General features: G+C 38.6%; 3 protein-coding genes across 6 annotated transcripts in view; all 3 read left to right on the forward strand.

Annotated features, from left to right (window-relative positions):
* The window catches only part of LOC108053036 (endoplasmic reticulum aminopeptidase 2), a 35,422-nt gene extending 20,041 nt beyond the window's left edge, over positions 1-15,381 (forward strand). Inside the window, exons 1-13 of one of the 3 annotated variants that reach the window (XM_044458823.1) lie at positions 1,410-1,700; positions 4,490-4,757; positions 5,283-5,423; positions 7,967-8,155; positions 8,550-8,632; positions 8,725-8,933; positions 9,476-9,656; positions 9,715-11,074; positions 11,244-11,386; positions 11,448-11,710; positions 11,771-11,900; positions 11,964-12,335; positions 12,403-15,381. In XM_044458823.1, coding sequence (XP_044314758.1) covers positions 4,715-4,757; positions 5,283-5,423; positions 7,967-8,155; positions 8,550-8,632; positions 8,725-8,933; positions 9,476-9,656; positions 9,715-11,074; positions 11,244-11,386; positions 11,448-11,710; positions 11,771-11,900; positions 11,964-12,335; positions 12,403-12,555 — 3,267 coding nt within the window. In that variant the 5' untranslated portion in view covers positions 1,410-1,700; positions 4,490-4,714 and the 3' untranslated portion in view covers positions 12,556-15,381. Of the gene's footprint in view, positions 1-1,409; positions 1,701-4,489; positions 4,758-5,282; positions 5,424-7,966; positions 8,156-8,549; positions 8,633-8,724; positions 8,934-9,475; positions 9,657-9,714; positions 11,075-11,243; positions 11,387-11,447; positions 11,711-11,770; positions 11,901-11,963; positions 12,336-12,402 lie in introns of those variants that run through there. The other 2 variants (XM_044458821.1, XM_044458822.1) reach the window with 2 other exon arrangements.
* A 1,188-nt stretch (positions 15,382-16,569) lies between these two features.
* Positions 16,570-24,010, forward strand: LOC123037585. Of its 2 annotated transcripts, XM_044459106.1 has the most exons (4): positions 16,570-16,848; positions 21,441-21,788; positions 22,605-22,714; positions 23,970-24,010. In XM_044459106.1, exons 2-4 carry the CDS (start codon positions 21,486-21,488, stop codon positions 23,974-23,976), a joined length of 420 nt encoding a protein of 139 aa, XP_044315041.1. In that variant the 5' UTR covers positions 16,570-16,848; positions 21,441-21,485; the 3' UTR covers positions 23,977-24,010. The 2 variants fall into 2 exon arrangements, with proteins under 2 accessions (XP_044315041.1, XP_044315042.1); XM_044459107.1 differs by lacking the exon at positions 22,605-22,714.
* The window catches only part of LOC108053033 (segmentation protein cap'n'collar-like), a 37,540-nt gene continuing 34,446 nt past the window's right edge, over positions 23,893-26,986 (forward strand). Inside the window, 2 exon segments of the mRNA XM_044459105.1 lie at positions 23,893-24,203; positions 25,465-26,796. Coding sequence (XP_044315040.1) covers positions 25,771-26,796 — 1,026 coding nt within the window. The 5' untranslated portion in view covers positions 23,893-24,203; positions 25,465-25,770.

Here is a 26,986-nt window from a genome sequence, read left to right on the forward strand (position 1 = left end):
CGAAGGGAAAACTTTACACTAACGTGACAGCGAATTTATTGAGTTGAGCCGGTTGGCAAAGCCAGTGGCTTGGGAAATTGGGAAAATTGTACGGAAAGGGGAGAATAAAGGCCGGAGGAGCATCCCCATTTTTTCCAAGTCACCGCGAACCGGTGGTGTGTTTCTTCTTCTATATGTATCCCCGAAAAACTTTCGGCGCATTGCCGGAACAAAGAGGCAAAAGGGAAAAATGAGATTTCATTTGCCGGCAAACTTTCTAAAGCGAATTACCATTTACGGTTGAGCTTTGTGCTCCATTTGTTGATTGTTTCGCCCAGTTGCCATGTCAACCTAAAAATAGGCTACAAAACGCAGCATCAGGACACCATAAATCCCAAATGGAATAGTCGGAAAAAAAACGAAATTTTAATCATAAAAATTACATCCCTCAACAGAAAATACTTTATTATATAGCACCATTTTTATGACAAATTCTCTCACGAGTCAACGAAATAATTATAATACAGTTTAATACACATTTTGCCTTCACGAAAACCAGGGTAAATCAAATGTTTAAGCACAGGAGAACTCATCCCTTAAACGAAAACTCTAATGATGAGCCCTGCCAAATTGAACTATTTGGCCAACACATGATAAACAACACAACATGGAGAAGAACAACAACAAATGATTGCAAGTGGGCGAAAATATAGGGTGTTGGGAGGGTTGTGAGGTCTTTTAAGGGTTGCTCCGCTACACGCTCGCCTGGCAACACTTAACTATGCGCTTTTCTTTTTATACCCAGTAGTCGTAGAGTTCAAGGGTATATTAAAGTCGTTCAGCTATTTTTCAAAAGTTAATTCATATTTTTTTAATATCTCTGGTCCCTAAGCTGATTGGAACCTATTTAGTAATATAAACAACAATACAGCTAAGACTATTACCTTTTTTTAAATGGAAAATAATATGTTTTGTCAATAACATTTTAAAGGCAATTTTATATTACAATTTAACTATTAAAATATTATTTGAATATCACTTTCAAATGTTCAAATTTTTTTTGTTATGTAAAGTTGTTTTATTAACAGCATTAAAGCTAAACAGAATACAGTTATTATAATGGGTAACAACACGACCATAGCTTGTAAGCTTATATTTGTTTTTGGTTGTATCAAAACAAAAATCCAGTCAGAGGGAGGAGATGGAGAAGGGAGAGAGGGAAGACACCAAACACAATGGCTCTCCAAAGAAATTTCATTTTCATTTCTGCAGGTGAGCGAAGCTCACTGGCGATGAGAGAACGGTAAAGAGAACCCAAGAGAGGGAGAGAGCGGGTGGTCATGCGCCGGACTTTCCTTTGGTGTTGCCACTTCTCATCTCGCAGGGTTGCTGCATGCCGTTTCGCTGCGGCAGCATCCAGTTGGAAAATGTACGCGCACTCAAACGCAACAAAAAGCGCGTGACAAAAGGCGGCGCTCTGAAAAAGAAAGGACACTAACAATTCGGTGTTGACAAAAAGGAATTACGCACACATACACACAACCGAATGAGTCGCGTGCTGCCCCCACAATCACCCACCTCCCCCTCCCATTGTGTGTGTCTGTAAAAGAAGCTAAAAATTACCAGCAAAATTAAGAAAAGAAAAAGTGTAGTGAAGCCAATTAAAAGAAAAAATCAGCCAATTAAATTGGTTAATTTTTAGCCAAAGCCCTAAGTAATTAGTGAGTGCATTTCTTTTTATTGATCTGTTGGAATTGACCTTTTTGATCAGAAACCCCGACAAAGGAATAAGTTCTTGAACTCATTCCTTTTGACAATTAGCAAAGTGGAATAATGAACCGTTATGCTCTGTCACCAAGTAAAATGCAACTGCAGACGAGAGCCACAAATCAGTCAAGTGGCAACAAAAGTGAAAAAAGGGAAAAAAGGGAGCAGCTGAAGGCAAAAAAATGCGAATAAAAAGGAGGAAGGAAGAGGTAGGGGAAAGATATGTAATGGAGAGCGGGGGCAACTGGAAAGCGCACTATTGACATATATACGCGCAGATTGAAGCGAAAGAGAAGAAGAAAACGCCGCATAAGACAAAACAGGAAATTCACTTATACACGCTCACAACGAAAGGAAATTCGCGCTGTTGAGCTTTGCGTTTTGACATTTCATTTCAAAACATAGATTCCAGTGAGAGCGCTCTACTCACTCTTCCGCTCTTACTTCCAAGCTCTCTCTTACTCTCACTTCGCTTTCCCTCTCTCCTTTCTCTCTCTCCTTTCCGATTCCATTTTTTTTTACATTTCCATTATTTTCGCTGAGCACATGAGAATGTAAACAAATGCCAAATGGCGGCCGCGTTAAACAAAAATAAAATGGAATTGTGATATATGCATTAACACGTTTCTTGCGTGGTATGTGTATGTATAGAAATGGAAGAAGGGAATGGAATTAAGAGGAGCTGCAGTCACGAAGACAAACAATAGAAATTCGTTCCACTTGGAAATTAGGATTAGGGTCTCGTTCTGACATTGACATTAAACAAAGAATAAAGCCAAAAACAAACAGAATGCTAAACCTCATTAAAGACCAATTTGGACAAAAACAACAACTGCCTAAAGGGAATTGAATAGTTAGCAAATGTTGTTGACACCCGTAAATAGTACTTTTTATGGCCATTTTTTTTCCTTGTCACATTTGTGGATTTTGTCATGCGAAAAACGTGTAATGGTTTCAGTTTGTATACATTACTTTTTATGGCAGATTTAATAACTTCAATTCCACAGAGAGTGATAAAAAATTTTGAGATACTCATATTTTTTCTTTTAAATTGCTTTTAACTTACCAACGTAGGCGTGATTTTATGATTGGTTAAAAATCTATAGTCTGCCAAGGCTCGAACATTAACAAATTTACATTTACATTTACAATATTATTGATTGGTCAGTTCTTTTTTGAAAAACCTATTATTAAGCTCATTTTTAAGAATTTTTAATACAATTATTTTGTTGCCTACTTGGCATTATGCAAGGTACACAATAAAATAAAAATCGTTATAAGTTTTTTTTAGTCTCTTGAGTATCAGGATCCTAATTTTAGTCTGAATCATGTTTAGTTATCCTAATCCATCAGGCCGAACTAGCTGACAATCATTTAAAAGATAGTTTTTTTTCTTTACACCAATTAAAAAATTTGTTGTTTAAAGAGATTTTCCACTTGGGAACCGGCTCTCGCCCCTTGAACCATATCAAAATCAGCTGATACTGTGGCTGGAATCAGTTGCTCCAACAAGATAACAACCCTGAATCATAGCCACCTTTAATGTGTGTGCTTTATCTGTAATTTCTACCAATTGGCACTGCTTTCAAAAACGTCTCGTTTCACTCTTAAATTAACGTTGCTACGCCTAACAAACCTTAACCACGAATTATGCCTGAATGATGCTACAGGCGGCCAACTTCAATTTCAAGAGCTCCTCAAAGGCAGACACAAAAACGGACAAATATTACATACATATTCCGCACAAAAGCCGGCTACAATGAGAGAGACAGATATAAACAGAGAGAGAGAGAAAAACATATTTTTTGGGGGGTTGATTTTTGGGCGTTGAAAGCGCTTTTCACTAATTCAATGCGACATTGAAAACAGTGAGCTTGAATGCGAAAAGTGCAGACTCTCAGAAGGGACCCATGGACAGGATTACGGACAGGGGCGGACAGGACAGCCGCAGTCTGACTAGACGGAACCGGAAGGGCGTCAGCGTCTGGCTTTCGGCCAACTGAGGGGGTGGCAAAAGAGCCGGCTAAGGAAATGCCAAACGAAAGCGTTCTGGGAAAGTGCTATCTGCATAAATTATGTATGTATATTTCTGGTCGCCCGATTATCAACTCGTCAAAGCCACCTCATTTTTTGGCAATCGACTTAATGGTAAAAGGGTGCAGACCGTGAAACCAAGCAATCATAAGCCGGGAAAAAATGTTTTATAGCGTTCTTCAAAAGAGATTTAAAATCGCTAGACATTTTCTAAACGCAATTTTGTCTCTTTTTCAAAAGAATTTAGTGGATAAACTATTGTAATATATTTTACCAGAAAATGTTTAACTAAAAAACTATTAAATATTTATATAACCGGAACAGGCCATAATAGAAAGACAGTAAATTTTAACATAATCGGAACAAGACATGCTTGTATTAAATTTGGTTAATACCTTTTCATAAGGAAATTAAATCGATGTTAAAATAATTGCTCAATTCAAAAAAAGAATTTATCTGCATAATTTACGGAAATATGTATATTTTTAAATGCCCAATTATCAGCTCATGAAAGGCGCTTAATTTTTTGTCAGTTGATTTATTGGTAAAGGGGTGCAAACGGAAAAATCCATAAGCACAGAGACCAAGAAAACCATTCCGTTCATTGGCTGTGAATAAACTATGAAGAGCACGTGACCAAAAAAGGGGGTTTCTGGCTAAAGGGTTTCGACCTGTATTGGTCATAAAGTGATTGTGATTTCCCTTCTAGAGCAAATAAGCCGGCAATTATTTGCGGTGTGCCAGATTTCCAAGTGCGTGATTCAACGGGTTCGCTGCGGTTTCGGTTCCGATTTCGAGCCCCATTTCGTTTACGGCCACGGGTTAGCAAGCGTACGTATTGGCCGGAAGACACAGAGACACCGGCCCCGTTAAGATTTCGGTCGTCGGCGGTGGTCAGAGAGGCTCGAAGATTTGGCGTCGCGAGCGCATCGAGATGACAAATGATCCGGACCTCGATGACTGTGCATTTCTATCCGGTAAGTTGAAGTTCCTAGTAAAGTAAGTGAAAAGTTCAAAGGAAGTACAATGCTAAAAGGCAGCATTATTTTCATTAATTGTCAAAGCTTATAATTCATAAATGATAATAATTGTTAGCTTTGCCATAATCGTAATATCATAGAAACTTTAGGCCTTTGTAATGTATGGATAAGATAGTTAAGTAGCACAAAAATATTATAAATAAGGTAAAGTTCCTTGATCAGTTAATGCAAGTTCTATAGCTGAATCACCGATCAAAATACTTTTAGTTTTCACATTTTACTCTCTAACCTTCTATTTATATTTGAAACTTTGTACCCCGTTAAATTTTCAAACGGAAACCAAACTTAGTGCTGGCACTGGATTTTTTCAGTACGCGAACCCCCACTTTGTGTTATTTTTATGGAGTTGCACTCAACTCCAGTGGCAATTGCAATGCAACCCATCCAGATGAAATATTTACCCAGCCCCACTATGACTTTTATGCGGAGTTTAATTACATTTTCCCCGTTTCTTTTGGACAGGTGGCGAATCGAGTGGCGGGCGGCAGACGCGCACCGGAGTCGCCGTCTGCTCACAGCGCCGGGCTCTACTTGTGGCCGGAATCGTGCTCGGCTCGCTGCTGCTGACGGCCATCATCATCGCCTACGCCGGACCGCAGAACGGTAGGTTTGCCCCGTGCCCCAAGACCCATGGTGCTTCACTGCTCCGCCCTCACTCCGTTTCTTTTCCTTTCTTTCTACGAGTTTTTTTCCGAGCATATTCACCTCGTTCGTTTTTCATTTCCACCCACAACAGAAACAGGAGCGGTTGGGGTCACCCTTTGTTGCTGTTACTTGATTACGCTTTTATTGAGGGCGACAGGATATGTAGTCAATTGTGCGGGGAAACAAGCCGGCTTTGTGGCATCGAAAGGGTCCCCAAAATTTGACAGCTTTAAAAATAGGAAATTGTAAAAGAGAAATTCTGCTTGACGTGAATGGAACAATGAAGTAATATAATTTGGTTTTCTGAAAAGGGTTTTAGAATACGAGACAAGTTTTAAGCTTTTATTAAAATTTGTTTTATAACTAAAGAAAATCCTTGGTACTGCATTTAAGATAGCCACATTAGAAAAATAAGCGACAATTTATCGTTTTTATTGAGTAATTTAAATTATATAAATAGTATTGGACTAAACTAAAAATACAAAATTTAAATAAGCTTTTCTAAAGTTCCTCAAAAATAAGCGAACATATTTACTTTTTAATGATTTAATACAAACTAAGTAATTAAATTGTTTATATATGAAACACCTTTCCCAGTTGAAAGTCTGAAATTTGCAATTTTAAATTAAGCGTATTTATATAAAAATAACCACAATATTTTGAGCTTTAACACCAGTTTTGAAATAAATCCATCGATCAAGGGTAGAGCCCTTGCGCCGAATTGTACAAAATAAATGAGTATAATATCGCAAAAAAGAGGGTGCCATAAATCAACATGTGTAAGGGAATCATGAATAATGTAGCCCATTCTCCACCCAGCGAAGTATCTATGACTAAAGCCGCCTCAAGGTTCAAAGTTGAGGCCCAATAAATCCGTATAAATGGTAATTGAATTCCTTGACCGGCGGCGTTCAAAGCAGGTCATAAACCATCTGGCCGCAGCAATCCATTTGGCCCCGAGTAATATGCTTTTAACCATATTAAGTTGGGAGGCGGCGGCATCAGTTTCATTCCGCGTATAAATAGATGCACCTGCATCACCTGGCCCCACATTTCCCACCCTGATGTCCCCAATGGATCCATAGGCCTCGACCCGTTATTCTGTGTCCCTGGCCATATTCAATTGCAAAATTATGCAAAGTGCAAACACTCTCACACTCGCTGGAAGTTTCTGTTGCATACTTAATGGGGCTAAATGCATTGGGGATAATTGCATTAACCCAAGGGAAAGGGAATACAAGCCACACGAGAGCGTGTGTTTGCGGTTTGGGGGGAGGGGGGGAATGTATACAGACACATGTCTGGTGGAAAGTTAATTTTCCCTGCTGCCAGCTTGATTATCAATCAGTATTTGCCGCTGTGTAGCTTTAACTTCTGCTTCCGCCGATCCAATTAGAAAAGTTCGACCATTTTACACTTTTTTCCACGCCCCTTTCTATACAGTATATATATCCATAATACTATCTATTTAATTTCCTGACCATCATTTGTTTATTTCCCTTTTGTTTTCCTTTTGCCTTTGACTTTGTATACAAAATGTTTATTATATATATGAATCTTTGAAAAATATGAAATATTTCTCTTAAATGCTTGTTTGATTGATTGGTTAAAATGTGAGTAACAATTATGCCAAACCCGAATACTTCTAAACTGGTAAATAGCCATGACAATCTATATAATCCTTTGGCATGTTGATGTCATTGATCATCTGTTTATTCTAACTTATACTTTCCTCTTTCATTATTTCTTTAATTTTATTTTCTGTCTCTAGATGTTAGATCTTTATAGTTATATTTTGCTAGTGGAAGAAGGATCCAATTCTTTTGATTTAATGTTCATTGTAAATAAAAAATATCACTAGTCAAAAGATAAGTCATTTATAGGCAAGATAATCGTCATTTAGATGATAAAAATACACACTTTTTTTAGAAAATGATTCGAAGCAGTTGCACAAATACTTTTGAAGGACATATATAGTTTAAGTTTTATACTCTTTACACAACGGCAATTTAAACTTCCAAGACAACTTTATAGTCGTTTATTTGTTCTTTATTTTTATATTTATTAACATTAAAAGACATTATTTTGTTAATGCTGTAGATTTTTATGTTCGATTCCGGATGGCTTATGGATTATAATCTTTAGATTTCCATGACTTTCACATCAATTGATTCGATTAATCGCGACATTCAGCTAGAATGAATCCCCCATTTGTGATCTTCCTCGTTTGAGTTCTGTTCACCCCCCACTAGATGTGCTAATGACTTGAACCGAATCCAATTATTAAACCGATTTATTGCTAGCTTTTCTTTATGCTAACCCCCACCCAAACTTAGATGATTATCCCCCTTAACTCTCTCTCTCTCTCTGTTGATTGTGTATAATGCAATTTGCTTTAACGAACTTAGCTACGAATCCCCGAAAGAGTCGTTCGCGAAAAAGAAGAGTAACCAGCCCTAAAACATCCCGATACTGATTACACACCTCGACTATCCTTGCAGACTGCTCCTGTGGATCGAAAACGGTGTCCGGCTACGAAACGGATGAAGAGAACAACACGCAGCCCTTCAACCCGATTGCCACCAATGGGGAGCCTTTTCCGTGGCTGGAGAAGATGTTGCCGACAAGTGCGCGACCCCTGCGCTACATGGTCACCATCCATCCAAACCTTACGACACTGGATGTTAAAGGTAAGTCTGAAACCCGTTACCACTCAATAAATATTAAAATATTACTAGAATTTGAAAATCATTAACATAGTGCCAAATCATTATTCATGTATTTGGAATCAGGAAGTCCGATAGACTCATTTAAAATGACATCGTTCTGATTTTCAGTATATAATACTAGACATTTTTATAAGAGTTATTTCTGTGGCACCCCTGATTACGTATTTGTATAAACCTTTTTCAAGTGCTCACAGCATTATATTCAAACTTTCAATTTAAGTACTTTATTTGTTAACTTTGGCTTAATATTTTTAATTGAGCACCTCTCCTCCCCAAGTTCATTCATGGAAATATAATTTGATTGTCTGACATTTAATTCTGTCGTTTTCCTTTTTTTATATTTTCGCTCGGCCAGGCCAAGTCACCATCGATTTGCACGTGGAGAAGGAGACAAACTTCATTGTGCTGCACATCCAGGACCTCAACGTCACCGAGAAGGTAAGCTAGTCACGGTCCGGCGGCATGCAAATAAAGCCAATTAGCGTCTGGCTCGAGTGCGTCCATTGATTGCATTCCCGTTTTGGTTGCAGGCTATCGTCACTCCGGGGCCGAAGGGCTACGCCCTCAAGATTGTCAAGGTGCTGGAGTTTCCGCCCCGCCAACAGCTCTACATCGAAGTAAAGGAGAAGCTCAAGAAGAAGTCCAATTACACCCTCAACTTGCGGTGGTACTCCAAACTCAATCCGGAGCCCGAAGGCTTCTATGTGGACCAATACGAGAGCTCCAATGGTGTGGAAAGGTAAGAAATCCCATTTTAAATATAAAGTGTCCAAGAACTGCACTTCTAAGCCCATAACTTTTCATGTAGATCTAAAATTTCAAAGTGACATACCTATAAATGATTGTGGTTTGATTCTCCTAAAAACTGTGTTTAAATCTTGGTTTTTAATTTTGGGTTGATTTTTAGTTATTTTCAGGATGTACCCCCTTTCCAAATTTTCGGGAAATGGCCTTGCCGAAAAGTGTCCCAAAACTGCGCTTCTAAGCCCATAACTATCTTACAAAAATCCAATTTCAAAGTTGCAGACTTCTAAATGATTGTGGCTTGATTCTCCAAAAATCTGTGTTTAAATCTTGGTTTGCATTTTTGGGTCGATTTTTCGTCATTTTCCAAATTCTTTAAAAAGGCTGTCCACAAACATAATTTTTTCTTACAGAAATCCGATTTTTTATGTTTAGTTTTGGCTTAATTTTAAATCTAAAAATTTAAATGAATTAACCAAAGAAAACTTTTTGAAGGAATTTTGTTTTTATTAAGCAGCTACATTACTATCCTTTTAGATTACTAGCTGCCACAGTTTTCCGCCCGAATGGTGCAAGACGAGCGTTTCCCTGTTTCGATGAGCCGCACGTTCGGGCGCCATTCCGCATCTCCGTGTTCAGAGATCGCTTCCACATTGGTCTGTCTAACTCCATAGTGCACACCACCGAGGACGTGGGCTTCTACATGGGCACGGGACTGGTAGGAATAAAGCCCTTAAGAAATAAGACAATGATTAATAATACTATTTACCCTGCAGCTCCGTGATGACTTTATTGAGACGCCTCCGCTGCCCGCGGATGCGGTGGCCTGGGTGGTGAGCGACTTCCAACGTGAATCCCTGCAGCCTTCGGCGGCATATATCCCCACGACACCAGCGCCACTGGGAACCGGAGTGGGTGGCAAAAAGTCCGCCCAGCTAAACAATTATACCCAGCTTAAGGGGAAAAACCCGCCGGTACGAAACATCACTGCCCTGACCCATTCCTTGAATGTCAACCTGACGCCGCGCCAAAATCTGACAATTGTTCAACCAACGACGACGACAGCTTGGCCTGTAAATCTCAATGGGAATGGAAAGCTATCAAATCTTACCTCGTTGTCACAGTCCACGGGATCGTCGATAAAGAGAGCTCCCTCGTACACCTTCTACGCACCCAGGGATCTGCTTATTCGCTCTTTCTTCATCCTGCACACATCAAGGGATGTTCTGGAGTACTTGCAGACCTGGCTGGACATCAGTTATCCCCTCACAAAAGTGGACTTTGTGGCGCTGCCATCGCTGGATCGTAATATGATCTCCTCGCTGGGATTGGTTACCTTGAAAACCTCATTCTTGACGGATCCGAGTTCGATTACCTCTGAACAATATCAGTTTAGTGCATTACGGATTGCCGAGGCGATGGTGAGGCAGTTCTTTGGAGGAATCACTTCCCGCAAAGTGCTCAAGGATGTGTGGCTGTGGGAGGGACTGATCCAGTACCTGGGAATCCATGCTTTGGCTCCACTTCAAGAGAGCTGGCCTTTGAGAGAGATGTACCTTTTAAAGATGGCAACTGCAGCATTGGACATAGATGCAATCCAAGGATGGGATAGCATTATGAATGGCACCAGTCACGATGGCAACAATGAGGAGTTCTTTGTGCAGAAGACAGCCGCCATATTTTCCATGTTGCACACGGCCATCGGAGAGGATCGTTTTAGGGGCTGCCTAGGCTCGTTCCTTAAGGTTAACCGTTTTAGGACCGCCGAACCCACAGACCTCTGGACCATTTGTACAAAGAAGGCCAACGGTTCCAAGAATATCAAGGACATGATGACCTTATGGACGCACCAGCCGGGTTTTCCGTTGCTTACTGTCACCAAAATGGGCAACAGTATCTCCATCTCGCAAAGGCCCTTCCGACCAGCCGAGTTTCTAGCCATCCACGATGACTCCTACGATGGGAATAACTATAATAAGTCGGCGCTGAATGCCACGGATATGCCAAGTACGGTGCCGCCCACAACGCAGGGTAGCAAACACAAGGCGGTGCCACATATGAAATGGATCTTCCCGGTCACATATGTAACAGATATCAACAACGTCAGCGAAACCCTCTGGATGCAGAACGTAGATGGTGAGTTAGGCTAGATCTAAATAAAATCATGATATACGTTTTTGTTCAATTAAATAGATAGCTTAACTTTATCGAATATTGTATGACATCCATTATTACAAGAATACTTTGTTTTTTAAATATTAAATTATTGAAAACAAATGTTAATTATTTTTCTACCTCTTCGCAGTAACCTTCAACGTTCCGGAGAACGTGAAATGGATCAAAGTGAATGCTATACAAAACGGCTATTATCGAGTTGTTTACAACGACGACAATTGGGCGAGTCTCATAGAGGAGTTGGCCACAAATCCCAATCGCTTCACCAGCGAGGTAAGCTTTTAACCCTTGAATTAGTAAAACACAACTAATTTGAATTGAAACCGTTTTTTAGGATCGTTTGGGTCTGTTGTCGGACGCCTTTACCCTCTGCCATGCTAATTTGCTGCCTTGCGAGATCACCATGAATATGATCCAATATCTGCCCAGCGAAACGAACTATGGACCTATGGCTCTAGCGTTGAGGCATCTGGAGAAATGGCGACGCATACTCAAGTATTCGGAATGCTTCCTCATGCTCAGCGAGTTTATCAAAATGAAGATCTCCACGGTAATGGAGAAGGTGGGCTGGTCGGATGACGGTGACGTGGCCACCAGGTGAGATGGACATAATCAAAACATTAAAGATGTTTAGCCAACAGATTATTTATTATTAAGGTTACTGCGACCCGAGGTGCTTTTGGCATCGGTGCTGTGGGAGGACATTGATAGCATCACCAAGGCAAAGAACATGCTAAACCAGTATCTGTACTACAATGGTTCCGCTATTCAACCAAATCTTAGAGAGGTTTGCAATACCAAATCTTTTCTAAGGAATCTTTAAATAACTCTTTTATCGTCCTTTCAACAGGTGGTTTACACCGGCTCTATCCTGTCCGGGGAGTACATTTACTGGCAGCATTGCTGGGAGCGTTTCGTCAACCTCCAGCGCACCTCAGAGACTTTTGTGGAGCGGATGCAGTTGCTCCGCGCCTTGGGAAGGACCAAGGATGCCTGGCTGCAGAACCGCCTGCTTTCGCACGTGACAATGCTACCCACCGAGGAGGTGGTGCAGGTGCTGAAAGCCATTGCCGGCACGCCGACGGGTGGAGCCATGGCCTGTCGCTTCCTGCAGGCCAAGTGGTTCGAGCTGGAGAAGCGGCTTGGTCCGGGCACGATCAGCTTTGCCAAGGTTATATCGGCCATCACCCAGTACGGGGCCACAAAGTTCGACTACGATGAGGTGAGTTATTAAGCACATTCCCAACGGTCTTGTGATAATGAATGGGCTTTGTTTTTCATTTCCGCAGCTCAAGTCGCTGGTGCATCGCTTCGGCCGAGGTCACGGGATGGCCGTGCTCAATATGACCTTGAGTAGCGTGGCCTCCAACGTGGAGTGGGTGGCCCGGTCACAGACGTCGCTCTACAAGTGGGTGGAGGGCAACCTGCACTCGCATCGATAGAGGAGAAGGACACAGTCACGGAGGTCCTCACACAGTTCTCTCTTCAGACTCATTTGTAATTATGTTCCTCTCTCAGACACGAATCTTAAGTGAGCTTTGATTTCGCCGAGTTAACTAACACTATGGATCTATACTCTTTACCATATCATTGCCAGTTCGATCGATCTCCTTGGTTTTCTCGTAGCTGTCCTATAATTTTAGTATTCAAAGTTAATCCACTCAATTGTAAATTACGATTGCTATGATCAAGCAGCTCTTATATATGTGTATATCTATACCAGTGGAGAAAACCTTTTCTAGCACATACGAATGTGTATATCTACAACTGAACATAAGGATCTATCTATATATGTATATTGTATATGTATGTATATTTTACAAACCAAAAAAAAAAACCAAACATATTTAGAGCAATGGATAATTGTAGATGTAAGTGAAGAACAAAGAACAACATATTTTTTCATAAAAACTTAAATGAAACGAAACAAAAGAAGCCCCATAATCGATAAACTAAATCGCTAATGAATGCATTCTAGTAACTGTATAGCATATATGTATAATAATAGTAGTGAGCGGTGTGCTCGTGTGTTTTTCCGTGTATGTGCGCATCGAAATATCACTGAAATCTTCCTTTTGCCCATAAACAACATTAATGCCGATTTATACCCACGACTGCCTGACCAAAACCGAAATAAAATTAGCATGAACAAGTTTAAATCAATTTTGCAGTATGGAAGAACTTTATAATTTATATTATTTATTCATTTTAATAAATAAATCATTAATAGCTTCCAAACAAAAAAATATTCATGTTAAAAATCTATATAACTTGGTACTTTTGTTCGCATAGTATATTGGCTCATTACTTTTAAATTTCAAAGCGTGAAATGTGATACCCCCAACTTGGGATAACACAAAAATTAAAAATTTATTTCAGCTAATTAAAATTGTTTCATCAAGCATTATTTAATTTAGTAATCAGTATAAATATCGCAAACCCAATTAGCTTAAAATCTGTTAACAATATTATATGGCTGCCATAGTAATTAACTATCTTAAGCCATTGAATATTAAGAAAAAAACATATATGGTCAAAAGAGCAAAATATTGGCAGAAAGAAAAACGTATGTGAAGTTATTCCTTTTTTTAGACTCTTTTGTGGTCTAAGGTCAGGCAGGTAGATAACGTAGGAAATCGAGATACGAAATTACATATAGACATACCATAATGTACATACATGGCGTACATGCTGTAGTTCGCTAGAAGTCAAACATATTCAAACAAACACTTTTTATTTCCGCACTCGCATAAGACACAAAAATTAACAGATTACAATGTTCCGATTACTACGACTTGTGTCTAATTAACATTTTACCATGTGTTTTTACCATTTTACCATATCGCTGTTTATCATTTAATTAGTTCTGGAACTTCTGCCCTAGAGATAGCCAGGTTTTAAAGCCCGAGGTGATTGAGTAATCTGAGGGAATCCGACGTTTTCTGCCACTTTAAAATAGGTTCCGATAGCACGCTGGTTTTGTCATTATAAACCATATAAACGTGTATAAATGTTGTGCCATTGGCAGCGCACAGCGATTAGAGGGGCCCATGCGACAAGATTAGCTTTCGATGGGTCAGGTGCGTAGTTGGAGCATATTTTAAGGGGGAACACTTAATTAAAAATATTTCTAAAATCATAGAAAAAATTAAGAAGCAATCGACCGAACTAAACCCATACTTTTGTAATCAAAGAAGTTAACAATCCCTTTTGAACCACGCCTGAGATATCTCGAGCTGGAAATGGTTAATCAAATTCCGGGTTAAACCTTCAACCATTTTTGACTATGCTAATTCGCAAATGTGTATTTGCATTAATACATTGGAGATCTTTGATTTCGTTTTGGGAAGAATAGCTTGATTTTATCAGATGTTATATAGATGAGTACGGTTTGCTTGGCTGAGACACACTAAGACTAACTCAAAGATACTCGACGTCAATCGCTCAGATACCCCGAATTATATTCCAAAAATATAGAAACACAGAGAGAGAGAGAGAGAGATATAGAGAGAAATACAAAATACAAGCAACTTTATTAGCAACAAAGTTAGATCACAGAGAAAACACAAAAAACAAGTTTTGGAGCGATTTTACGGATTTTCGACAAATGTATAAGCCAAACAAGCAGCTTAAAATGAAAAACGAAAACCAAACCAAATAGAGATAATACAAAAAGAACACAGAATACGACAGATACTCAAAGCCTAGAGAAAAAAAAAATAGGGGAAGATTTAGAAAGTTTTACAGATCAACTGACATTAAAAACATTGTTTTGGTTCCAACTGCTTTTGATTTAATCGTTAACCCATTCATCGTCTAATTGTATTGTACAATGCATATCCGTCCACAGCTTTGATTATTTGACTTAATTCATTTGGATTCCATTTAGTTTTTCAAAAACCCTTACATGTCCCTCCTTAACCTGTCCTAACCTTCAATCGCGCTTTGTCCTGAAGTTCAAGAATGGCCTTTTCTTAATTCAAGGATCAAATACGAATTCTAGTTAATTTTATTAGACGAATTTTTTTTGCAATTGGCATGAATTTATAAGAAATTATTAATTATGCATTGGCTATCAGGTTTTATATAGAAATTCGCGTAGGGAAAATACAAAGTGTATCTAGAATGCAATGGAAAGCAGGCAGAGCAACTCTAAAGACGTAAATCTAAATGTATGCTAATGATATATACACATCTATATATAAATATATATTTACATAATTTAATTTAAGTCAAATGGGAATATTAATAAAAACGATAACTAATCTGTAAATAACACGGTTATCTGATTTATTTGTTTATCTTTCAGTGACCTTTCACATTGAAAACGAATGTGTCCTTTCATATAACATAAGCTTACCATAAAATATAAATGTCAACGATAAGAATTCGATTTAGTGGCCTGATAATATCGCGATTAATTCTACCCTGAATTACACTTTATGGATCAAATTGCTTTGCACCCGCGATGCTATTGTTTGTACATGTATAATTTGCTGTCAATTTTCTATTCATGGTGGAAAAAGCTACGGAAATGCCATACGATTTGGTAATCACATATAGATTTGGGACTCAGCGCCAGTTTCCCTGGAAGTTAAACTGACTTTATAAAACAAAAGGCAATTCGTCATTATCATCATATATTTTTTTGATAATAGAGACTACAATAGTATAGTAGTTCAAAAAAACAGTTGAAAGTTAATTTGGTGAGGTATTCCGCTTGGTGAGGCATTTATTTGTCATCTAATCAGTAGCATCTAACAGGGAAAACTTTAGTTAATCTATACATTTTATTTGGCTTTGATAACCTGACATTTTTTATTATTTCTTTTTTAAAGCACTTAAATACAAAAGACATTTAAAAATAACGTTTTTGGTTTTTTAAATTGAAAGACATGAAAAAAACAACACTTTTTTTTAATTTATTAAATTTAATTTGTTTATTTTCAAAGCCCAGTCACTAAGATCTACTCTCTGGCTGAGGTTGATAAGCGCTGATCAATAAAAGTATTTATATGGAACACCCAAATCGCGACAAAAGCTGTGATTCAGGGCCCCAACAAATTGGCGCCGTCGCGCGGAAGATGTTGTATAAACAGCACAGGTGTGTCGTGGTGTGCCAGCGGATCAATTAGAAGCTGCCGCGCACGCTGGCCGAGAGAACAATAACAACAACAAGAAGAAAGGCGGACTGAGGCGCCGACACTTGCCCTGCGCTATCTGCTCGCTTTTATCAGACAGTTTGGCTTAGCGATTGGGGGCCTCTCCCCGACTCTTTCTCCTCGCTTCCCGTCCCGCTCGCTTGCTCTCTCTATCTCTCTGTCTCTGACTGTGTTAGCCTCCCACTCCCACTCTCTCTTTCTCTGTTTTGCTGCCGACGCAAACAGCTGAAACGCCGAGAGACCGACGACCATCGGCCTTTCAACGTTTCTGCCAGTGTTTTTTGAACAGCCGTTCAGTGAATTACAACCGACCAGCTATTCGCTCGCTCGCTCACCTGCCGTACCGCCGTCGCCCCCTCTCTTTCTGTAGCCCATTCAGCTGATTTTTTGGATGCTCTTAAGTGGACTACACGTCGTATACGTAATATCTGGCACTCTCTTTTGCTACAACAGCAAAATATAACAAGTGTTTCGAGCGTGGCGCGCTTTTCAAAACAAAAACTGTGCTTAAAAATAACAACAGGCTCAACAAAAAAGCCATAAACTAAAGCAACCCAAAAGTGTAAAGCCTAGGTAAAGAAAAAATAGTTAAATAAAATACAATTACGGGTGCGAAATAATAACATTTAGTACCGGACAGTTGAAGGGGCACAATAATTGCGTCGTTAAGGCCCGAGAGTTAATAATACATCCCCCACTCCCAGTGGAAATAACTTCCTTGTGTGCGAGTGTGAGTGCGCGTGTTTACCAAAGTGTGAGTGTGTATATGTGTTTTAGAATTCTGAACATTTGCCCTAATCAACAAGTTCAATTTAATAGACAACTATTGGATAGAACAGACGCTTTCTCTACAATTCTCCCACAACGCAAATAATAGTTTCTATATACATATGTATATATAATTCTGAGGAAATTTTGCGCACAAACAAAATATTTCGCATAAATATACCGGCATGTGGTCATCAGTGCTAATTCTCTTAAACACTCTTTGGACTGCTCTTTAACAATATAAAAACAACTGAGTGTTATGTATAAATGTTTACATTAATTGTTTTGCTGCGTGTTCTTGCTAATGATAATGAGAATGAAAGTTCCCCAAGCTCCCCGGAATTAAATAATATTAAAAACCATCAAAAGGCTAAGTTACGCTTCAATAAGTTAAAATTGTACATGAATTCAAGTGTTTACAAAAAACATATACTTAGTTACTAGGCCTCCAATTGAGACGCCCATAACATTATTATGTGGGGTTGCTTTGCTTCTAAAGACTATATCACGACATTGTCGTTAGTGTATCATTATATCCCCCCACGCAAATTAAAAAGTCAAACTGCATGACGATCGCTTGACACGGACTTAGTGTTTGTCCCTGTCCCTTTCTCCGACCCCTTCCCCTCCCCTCCCTTTCAATCACCTGTTGATGCGACTTTGTCAGGTAATTGCTAAAATCAATATGTACTGTGTGTTCGGACAAAGAATACTCGATATTGGCCGAACGGGGCTTGTTTTAAACGTTGCTTATTTGGTTTTAGCTTTTTACTCAATTTTTTCGAATTCTTTCCGAGATTTAATTATGCCCAGCGTAGATTCAAATTTTAAACTGCGTCAAGGCATCAAACGACGGCCTCAGACGACTGCGAAAACAACAACCAGAGGGTATTTAGTAAAAACAAGACGGGAAAAATTGGTTTACACATACGAAGTAGACAATACTCTACCTTTGCTTGGTTGTAGTACCCGAACACAAAGGAATTTTGCATGGGAAGAATTTAAAAAGCTTTTTATACAGAACACTTCAATAAAATAAAATGTTTTATATAAGGAATAAAGTAAAGTTAAAAAACTGCGCAGTTTTTAAATACTTCTAGGCATGTAAAGACAATTACTTTACTAAGAATCTATAATGTTAGGATTCTAGATCGTATTATTGGATTTATTCAAACTTGATTTAATATATTTATGACAATGAATTTTCCTTTAATCCACTTTATTCCACCACAAACTGAAACAAAAAGCGTATCTTCCCAATATCAGAGTATACCCATATAAAAACCTTAAGAAACTGGTTTTTTATTTTCTCAATTCGAACAAATTTGCAACGTTGACTTGGTTTCGGGGAAAAAATGTTCGATATTTACCAAGTTTGCATTGTGATTTCACTGTTTATAAATATGAATACCTGGACTAGGATGATTTGCATAAATGGAAGCTGCTAAATTTACCCGTATCAAGAATTTATTTTTGCGCAAGTGCGAAGTGAAAAAGATGTTTGCTTTGAGTATAAACTTACGACAGAATTCCGATTAAGCCGAGCCTTATTTAAAACATTTAATTGACTTTGACCGATAATTTATATCTTATATCATACTCACTTGACAACACAATTAACTTGTTACTACAAATAATTTAATTGACCATAGAATCGAATTATTTATCTCAGAAATAATTGCAATATGTTTTATAACCTATTTGAGTAAGTTATTTCCACCTTTTTGCAATATTCCTTTTTATTTTATTATAGAGCTAAAATATAGATACGTCATTTTGAATCTTACTATAAAGCATCTGAAAATCAAAACCTCACATGAAATCAATTCAATACGCAAAATAAAACGCACTTTGTACTTTACAACTTTCATTTCCAGTTTTATTTTAGTCAGACTTTTTTTTGTTACCAAGCAACCGTTTTTTCCAGTTTTTGATTATTCTCTCAGTCCCCCTTCTTGTCAAGTATGTACCTCATCTTCAAAAACCGTATCAGTCTGGGCCGTCGAACATTTTCCGTTGACTTCACATGCTTTTTCACTGTACTTGTACTTGATTTATTTTCGCACATTCAGTTGAGTCATGACAACAAACCAAAGATCACAGCGTTTTCGAACTGTTAACTTTGATCATTATTCAAGGCAATAATTAGCGATTCCCAGAAGACCTTAAATTTTATTATTCCCTTCAACTTAACTTTGTTTGAACTATTATTAATAAAAGTTGGTTGATGGGACTCTCAACTTCTGGGGAGTCTTAATTAAACTGAGATACTTGAATAGTAAACAGGGAAGTATATCGTTAGGAACACGTGTTGGCATATATGCATATACAGTGTATATTATACACATGCCAGAAAAAGTAAAAAAGTTTAAAAAAACATGTTGAAAAAAATTATAATTTTTATTTTAACAGATAGTACATTTATTCACTTTTCGTTTGATGTATCTTAACCCTTCTAAGACTTTATTATTTTAATAATATTTACAAAAATGTACAAAATGGCCTGATTTTGCATCAGAAAAAGAATGCGTACAAAGACAAAAATCATTTATAAAATAAAATATTTTTGGAAAAAGGACTTAAATTTTATACGAAGTGAGGTACCCCTTTCGTTTTAGGAATTCAGCCAACCGATTTGGCATTGACTGGACCAATTTCGTTGTGTCCTCCACCGATATTTTATTCCATTCCTTGACCATCATTTTTTTTTAGCATATCCTTTGATGTAATGGTGTGCTGGCGGATCCTGTGCTCTTGGAGCTCCCACAAATGCTCAATGGGATTGGGATCTGGGGACTGCGGTGGCGAATTTAACTGGTTTTTCACATTATAGAGCACCCAAGGCTTCGTATTCATTGCACAATGCCATGAATTCCATTCGTTTGATTTTGTTGACTTGATATGAATGGTTTCTTCCGGGCAGTACGGCTGTTATAGTCTTCATTCTTCAACATTTTGAGAACTTTTTCTTTATCCTATGCCATTTGGGAGGTTGTTGTGCTTGGATTTATTTTTATTGTCTTCAAAACGCTTCTCCTCTTACGCTCAGAAAGTTTGGTGGTCTACCAAAGCGGGGTTTTGACCCACAGGAACCCGATAAATTGAAATGTTCAAGGACAATTTGTACAGAGCAGTGTGCTCTGCCAACTATCCCACCAATTTACCAAATAGTTTTCCCTTCATCACGTAGTTTTACTATAACTACTACTACTAAATAACGTCTGGTTACAACATAAATATGCCAGATTTGATTACAAACAAGTAAACAAAGTAAAATCGGGCCATTTTGTATATTTTCTTTATATCAGGAAAAGTTTAAGTGTTACAAATAAAAATGAAATGCTTAAGATTTTTTTCAACATGTTTTTTCAAACTCCAAAGTTGCAGGACATGTTTGTACGCATACTTTTTCTGGCATGTGTATATACATATATATAACTATATAAATAGCTAACCACAATAAATAACATAGGAATGCATATCGCTAAAGGTTGGAGTATTATTTTAGAGTATTATGATAAAAAGTAATTAATTAAATGAATAAGATTTTATGTAAATCTATGAACGTAAATATTTTCATTTTGGAGATATCCAAGAATATATTTTGTTAACATACAACATAAAAGCGAAAGTACGTTTTCCCTAAGGACATTAAATATCAAAAATGCACCTGTTCATTTTTATAACTGATTTTGGTGCTTTCGATCACTTTTAGAACTACCACTCATAACACTTGCCTACAATTTAGAAGCGAAAAAAATTGGTTCGGTTTTATGATTCATTTATGGCGAAAATAATCTAATCGGAAAATCCAGTTTTCAAACTTTGGCTGATGTAATTTGCATGACCTCAAGCCAGAGCTCACTGTACAGTGATAATTCCAATGGTAAAAATACTTTCATTTCAATCGATAGATAATGAATGCCAATTCCACATGGTTATCTTTCTGTTTGCGCGGCTGTTGTTGTTGGGCATTCACTGTACTTATCTACGTCTGATTCCATGTGAATGTTTGTAATCTCTCTCATAAATGGCAAACGCAATCGAGAAATAAACAAACCATTTAACTGTGTTATATCTCCTTATAGAATTTTGCCAATCGAGGCTCGCTTATCAGTATTTATACCTTGCTTGCAGTGAAAGCCCTATTGAAGGAAAGAAATGTTCTATAAGTTCGTGGAAATAATAAAAACTATAACGAACATAAAAGAAGAAATATAATTTTAAATTTGTTTGGCGTTGAGTCGTCTAAGGCTTATTAAATTTATTGGCTAAAAAAATTAAAATTGTAATTAGTGAATTCTGCCTCATAGTCCCGACATCGCGCATTAGTCTGCGAGTCTAGGTCATAAAAATGACATCCTTATCTATATGTTCGCCTCTTGCTTTCATTGCAGTTAGCATATTGACTCATCATCATTTGTGCCGGCTGATAAGCAATCATGATCGACCTGGAGGACCTGCCCCGACTGCAATCCCTATCCCCAGCCAAGGATATCGAGGATACTTACCACAAGACCCAGACCCAATTGCAGCCCAATCCCAAGAAGAAGGTAATCGTACGAGTTCCGATCGGACCGCCATCGAAATTGGCCATGTTGATTAAGCCGACGGTGGCTTCAACGCCCGCGGTTCTGGCCACGCCCACGCACGTCTCTCTGGAGACCCCGCCCACACCGGAATTGACGACCCCAGGTATAGCCAAGAACCCCATTTGGCGAGGTGGCTTCCATTTTACCACTTTGGTAAGTATTGCATTGTTGTATGCCTAACTACAACATATGTTATATGTACCTTCATATATGTACGTCATATGTACCTACAAATGCCTGCACAAATATTCCCAGGTTAGGCATTCAAGATCTCTTTTCAGGGCGTATTATATCTGAAAATTACCGCCATCAATCTTAATTAAATTTTACTGGGTGGTCTTTTAGGTAAATTGATTTTAACTTTAGTGTGCATCAACTTTTCGGACAATTCGTTAATATTGGTAGTTCGAAGTGGGAAGCCAATTCTTTCATATTGGTTGTTCGAAGTGGTAAGCTTAATCCAAAATAGGGTACTTTTTTAAAACTAAGCTGTTTTCAATGCTTTAGAGCTTAATCCTGGTATAACAACTTTAAAAAAATGTTGACCTAACATACTAAATTGATTATTTGTCATAAAACATGAATGATTGCACGAAAATCGCAATTCTCAATTGATATATTATTAGACAACCAAAATCTCTTAATGTTAATATTAACTCGTAAATCTTTATTTTTTTATTAACAAATCAACTCTATTTCAAATTAAACATTTTAAATGGACACGTGTTCAAAGCTTGTAAAATTACACAATATCTACATGTTAGTTCACTATAAGTAAACTTTTGCTTTGTTAAATATTTTGAACGAGCCTTTGCAATAATAACTGTTATGAAATAGGCAAAACTCTAATCCTTTTAACTACGACAAATTATTTAATTATCTAAGAATCCACGGAAACAAAAGGTTTTTATTTAAAACAAGGTAACATTCCCATATCACCACCCTTTCCTAAAAAGCTCTTTCGAACAGGAAAACCCACCACTGTGGAGATTTTTCAGCTTGCCGTGTATGGTCACATACTGCAGATTGTTGTTGCCAACCGCAGAGCTTTTCGAATGCGGTGAATTCGCGTCTTTGCGGTGAGTTTCAATGTGCTAATCAACACCGCGCTGAACAGACGTTTTTGTTTTGGAATAGAAAATCGCGACCAATTTCGACGGCGGAGAAATTGCCAAAAGTTGACAAACAAACACGTTTTTAAGCCCACCACGTAGGTACGGCGGTTAGTGAAAGAGAGTAGCAAAGCGTACGCGGCGATAATTTGCCAAATAACAGTGAAAGAAGACGCGTAAAAGTGCGAAGTACACGCCGCAAGCTTGTTTGTGTGTGTGTGCCTGTCTGCCTAATTGTGTTTGTGTGTGTGCCGGAACAACAAATGAAATCGTTGCATGCCTTACTCACTAAATAAGTGCAACTCATTGCGGCGGTGGTGGGTTAAATCTAAGCAACAACGACCAACAGGCTAGCAACAACAGTTATTCAGCAATCACCGCCTCTCCTTCTCGCGCGCAGTCTCCCTCTCTCTCTCTCTCTCTATCAGTCTCCTGCTCAGCTGACAGACTGCAATCGAGAAAAAAAAAGTAAAATATAAAGAATACAAAAACGAAAACGATCCAAGCGATTTGATAAATAATTTGTTGATGCAAAGTGCAGAGCGAAGGTTGAAATGCTCTTGCCGGTTGTTCGCCGCTCGTTCTCGAAGTTTCGACGTATTTACACAATTTGTTTGCTCTCTGTGTGTTCTGTGTGTGATTCTCCATAAAAATTAAATCATTTTGCATTTAATTAAATGCATTAATTGTGCGCTTAAATCGAAATTGGCAAGAAAAAAAACAGCAGTATTATGCTTCAACGTGTGCGTGTTTTTTGGTGTGTGAGTCAGAGACGCGAGAATGGGGCGATAAAAGCAAACAAAGGAGTAAATCGCGATGTGCAGGCAAAACACATGAAAATATTAGGCAGTGCAAAAACAACAAGCGGAGCGAAAATATTCATGATTTAACCCTACACGTATTTGATTTTTTTAATTTACTGGACTCACATATTATTGTTATTATTTTTCAAAATATATTCTTGTACATTATACATTATATTTTTTAAAACAGACTTAGTACAATAATTCGAAATATGACGATTTTAACACGCAAAATGACACACAGGCACTCACACAATAGTGCGTAGCAAAAAGTGAAAAAACAGAAGCAGCTGGCAAATAATCAACTGCCATTTGTTATAAATAATTAATTTTTTGCATTAGTTGGAAAAAGAAAGTTCAAGGACGCACACAAACCACATAGGTCTCTAATTTTAAGAAATAAAACGCGTCTTTTGCAGCAACTAAAAGTAAAAACCAGAGAAAGAAAGTGAAACATAAACAAATAAGGCGCTGCAAAAAGAAAAAGTAAACGATAAACAATAACCCATCATTCACCATTGTGTGTGCAGCAAAAAAGAAGAAGCAGAGAAGAGGAAAAGAAAAAGATCAAGCAACAACAAAAACAAGGAGAACTTTTACTGCGTCGCAGCTTTTTACCGTTGTAGTCGGCTATCATCATCCAAAAATTTGAGGTGAGTGCACTGCAATACACCCACACAAACACTCATACACCAGAACCCTCTCATGCATACGCCCTCACCCTCGCTCTCGCACACTCACCTTTTCATTGAGAACTGAGCCAATCAAAGTTTTATTTTTTTAATCTTAAAAAAAAATGTTTTTGCCATCTACAGATATCTTTAAACAAAGAAAGTTTATATCGGGCCTCTAACAATATTTCGCACATTTTTTGGCCGTCCTTGAATTGGGTGTTTCACTTGGCATTGCGCACATTTCAAAAGCCCGCGTCAGACCTTGAACAAGTTCAAGTTCAAAGCCGTTTTGTCTGGGTCTGGGTCATGTCTTCCTCCACTCACCTCCTTTTCTTGTGGGCGGTTGTCTGTTAAGTTATCCATGGGAGCGATAAAGGGGGAGGGGCTGGTCAGGATGGGCATATTAAATGCGTCGTAGATATGAAACTGATTTCGATTAACAGCAAGCAACAAGGATAAACAAATCTCAGAAATTTAGACTTTGGGTTTTCATTCTTGACCTGCTTAATTGTCCGTGAATCTCAAATTAACCAAAGTCCAATGAAGGTCGTCATCAGTTCTTCTATCCACATTAGTTTCCTGTATCTATGTTGCTGTTTTAAAAGATGAATATAAAAGAAGCCTTCTACAACTTCTCAATTAAACTTTTAATTTTTTCTAAATTATAAGCTAACTAAAGTAAATCAGTAACTTTTTGCATTAGGTATAAACTATGTATTACCTCATAGGAATATGTACTTATGAAATATATTATTTGCAAATATAAATAAATTCTTTATCTAACTTAAGAGTAGGTCAGTTGTCAATATATCAAGTGTAAACAATGGAGATAAGAAGTCCACATTTTACCACCAGAGCTTGGTTTTTCAGAATGGCCTATATTATTACTTTAATTATTTATCTCATAAACATCTTCATAATTTTATCAACTAAAATATTCTGAAAATGAAGGATATCATTTGCACTATGGGGCAATTTTCTTAAACAGAACAATTCATTTTGCTGCGAAATCGCCCCGGAAATAAAACTTTCTTTGGAGCATTTCCTCGTGCTCAGCGCTTTATAAAATCGAGTGGCAAACACAAAGGCCGAACCCCTCAAAACAAAAGCATTTTTATTTAACATTCAAACTGCATATATGGCCATGCAGCAACCTCATATATTTGACTAGATATACTTAACAAATCGTTATGCTTACTAATTCCATTCTATTTGTTGTCACATCTTGATTTGCTTACAGAACGAACCCGAGGACAGCCATCAATTAAAAGCGAGAGGAGCATTGAAAAATCGGGGAAAGACGGTGGAATCTGTGAATTGTCCGTTGTTTTTGCGCAGATCTCGAAACGAAGAGGAGGCCGGAAGGCGGGGCAAGGCGACGTCATTGAACGCTGAGATCCCGGACGACGCAGCCGTAGAGCTGTTGTCCGGGACGGAGGACAACAACAACGGGGGAGGAGGAGGTGGTGGGCGGAGGACGGACTACGGTCTACAAAAGACACCCACGCACCCATTCTCAGAGATTGCGACCTCTTGAAGCAACAAAATGATCTCAAATAAGAAATCGTACGCTATGAAAATGCTGCAGCTGGCTTTGGCCTTGAGCCTGCTGCATTACAATCCGGATTACCTGCTCCATCGCTGGGACTCGCAGCTGGAACTGGGCACCCATGGCGATGGTTGGGAGCTGGAGATGTTGCGATCGGTCCACCGGCTGGATATGGATCAAAACCCTTATGGAAATCGGAAAGGATTGAGTCCCAGGATAGAGGATCTACTGAATTTCGATGATCCATCCTTGGGTGAAATGGGAAACGGTGTAAAGGAGTACAAGCTGCCCACGAGTTTCAATGGCAGCACCTTCGTAATGAATCTCCACAACACCACCGGTAATAGTAGTGTTCAGACGGCAGCTCTACAGGATGTGCAGAGCAATAGTGCTGGAGCCACTGCCAGTTCGGTGGTGGTTGCTAACGGTGGTGCGCCCACTTCCGGTGGACCAACTAGTGGCTCTGCACTGAGTGAAATCCACATCGACACCACCTCTTTGGCCACTGGAAACGCGAACCATTCGTTGCTGCATCCGGCTCCAGAATTGGACATTTTCCTCTCACCTCATGTGCTGCAGGATCAGCGCTCCATTTGGGAACAGAATCTAGCCGATCTGCACGACTACAATGATTTGAATCTACAGGCCAGTCCGTATGCAAATCTACCTTTAAAAGACGGCCAACAACCACCGAATAGCTCACATCTGGATCTGAGTTTGGCAGCGCTCATTCATGGATTCACCGGTGGCAGTGCCACGCCCCTAAGCAACGCCGCCCTAAACGACAGCACCCCACATCCCAGAAATCTGGGCAGCAGCACGAATAACTCGGCGGGGAGGAATGATGATGGCGAGGAGAGCCTTTATTTGGGACGACTGTTTGGCCAGGACGAGGACGACGAGTATGAGGGCGAGATGGCCGGAGGAGTGGCCAACGCCTGCGAGGTGGAGGGTCTGACCACCGACGAGCCCTTCGGCAGTGCTACTTTCGCCAACGAGGTGGAAATCGGTGATGATGAGGAGGTAACCTTAAAAAAAAACAAAACAAAAACCCACAAGTCAAGTATTTTGTGATAAGGTAGGTTTATTTTAAACCGAAATTATTTTCAAAACCGTAATTTTTGTTTTAAATTTTAACCTATTCATCCCGTTTACTTTAGAACAATATAGAAACAATTCAAGTATAAAATAGGTCAAGGTTTCTGTTTTAAAT

This window comes from Drosophila rhopaloa, unplaced genomic scaffold (assembly GCF_018152115.1).
Source record: "Drosophila rhopaloa isolate 14029-0021.01 unplaced genomic scaffold, ASM1815211v1 contig_178, whole genome shotgun sequence".
In the NCBI taxonomy this organism is placed as follows: domain Eukaryota; kingdom Metazoa; phylum Arthropoda; class Insecta; order Diptera; family Drosophilidae; genus Drosophila; species Drosophila rhopaloa.

What these genes read in the sequence shown, in the direction of transcription:
- LOC123037585 (XM_044459106.1), top strand. Translation starts at nt 21,486, where the DNA reads ATGATCGACCTGGAGGACCTGCCCCGACTGCAATCCCTATCCCCAGCC. An exon ending in GCTTCCATTTTACCACTTTG is followed by an intron (nt 21,789 to 22,604) that starts GTAAGTATTGCA and finishes TCTTTCGAACAG; the next exon opens with GAAAACCCACCACTGTGGAG.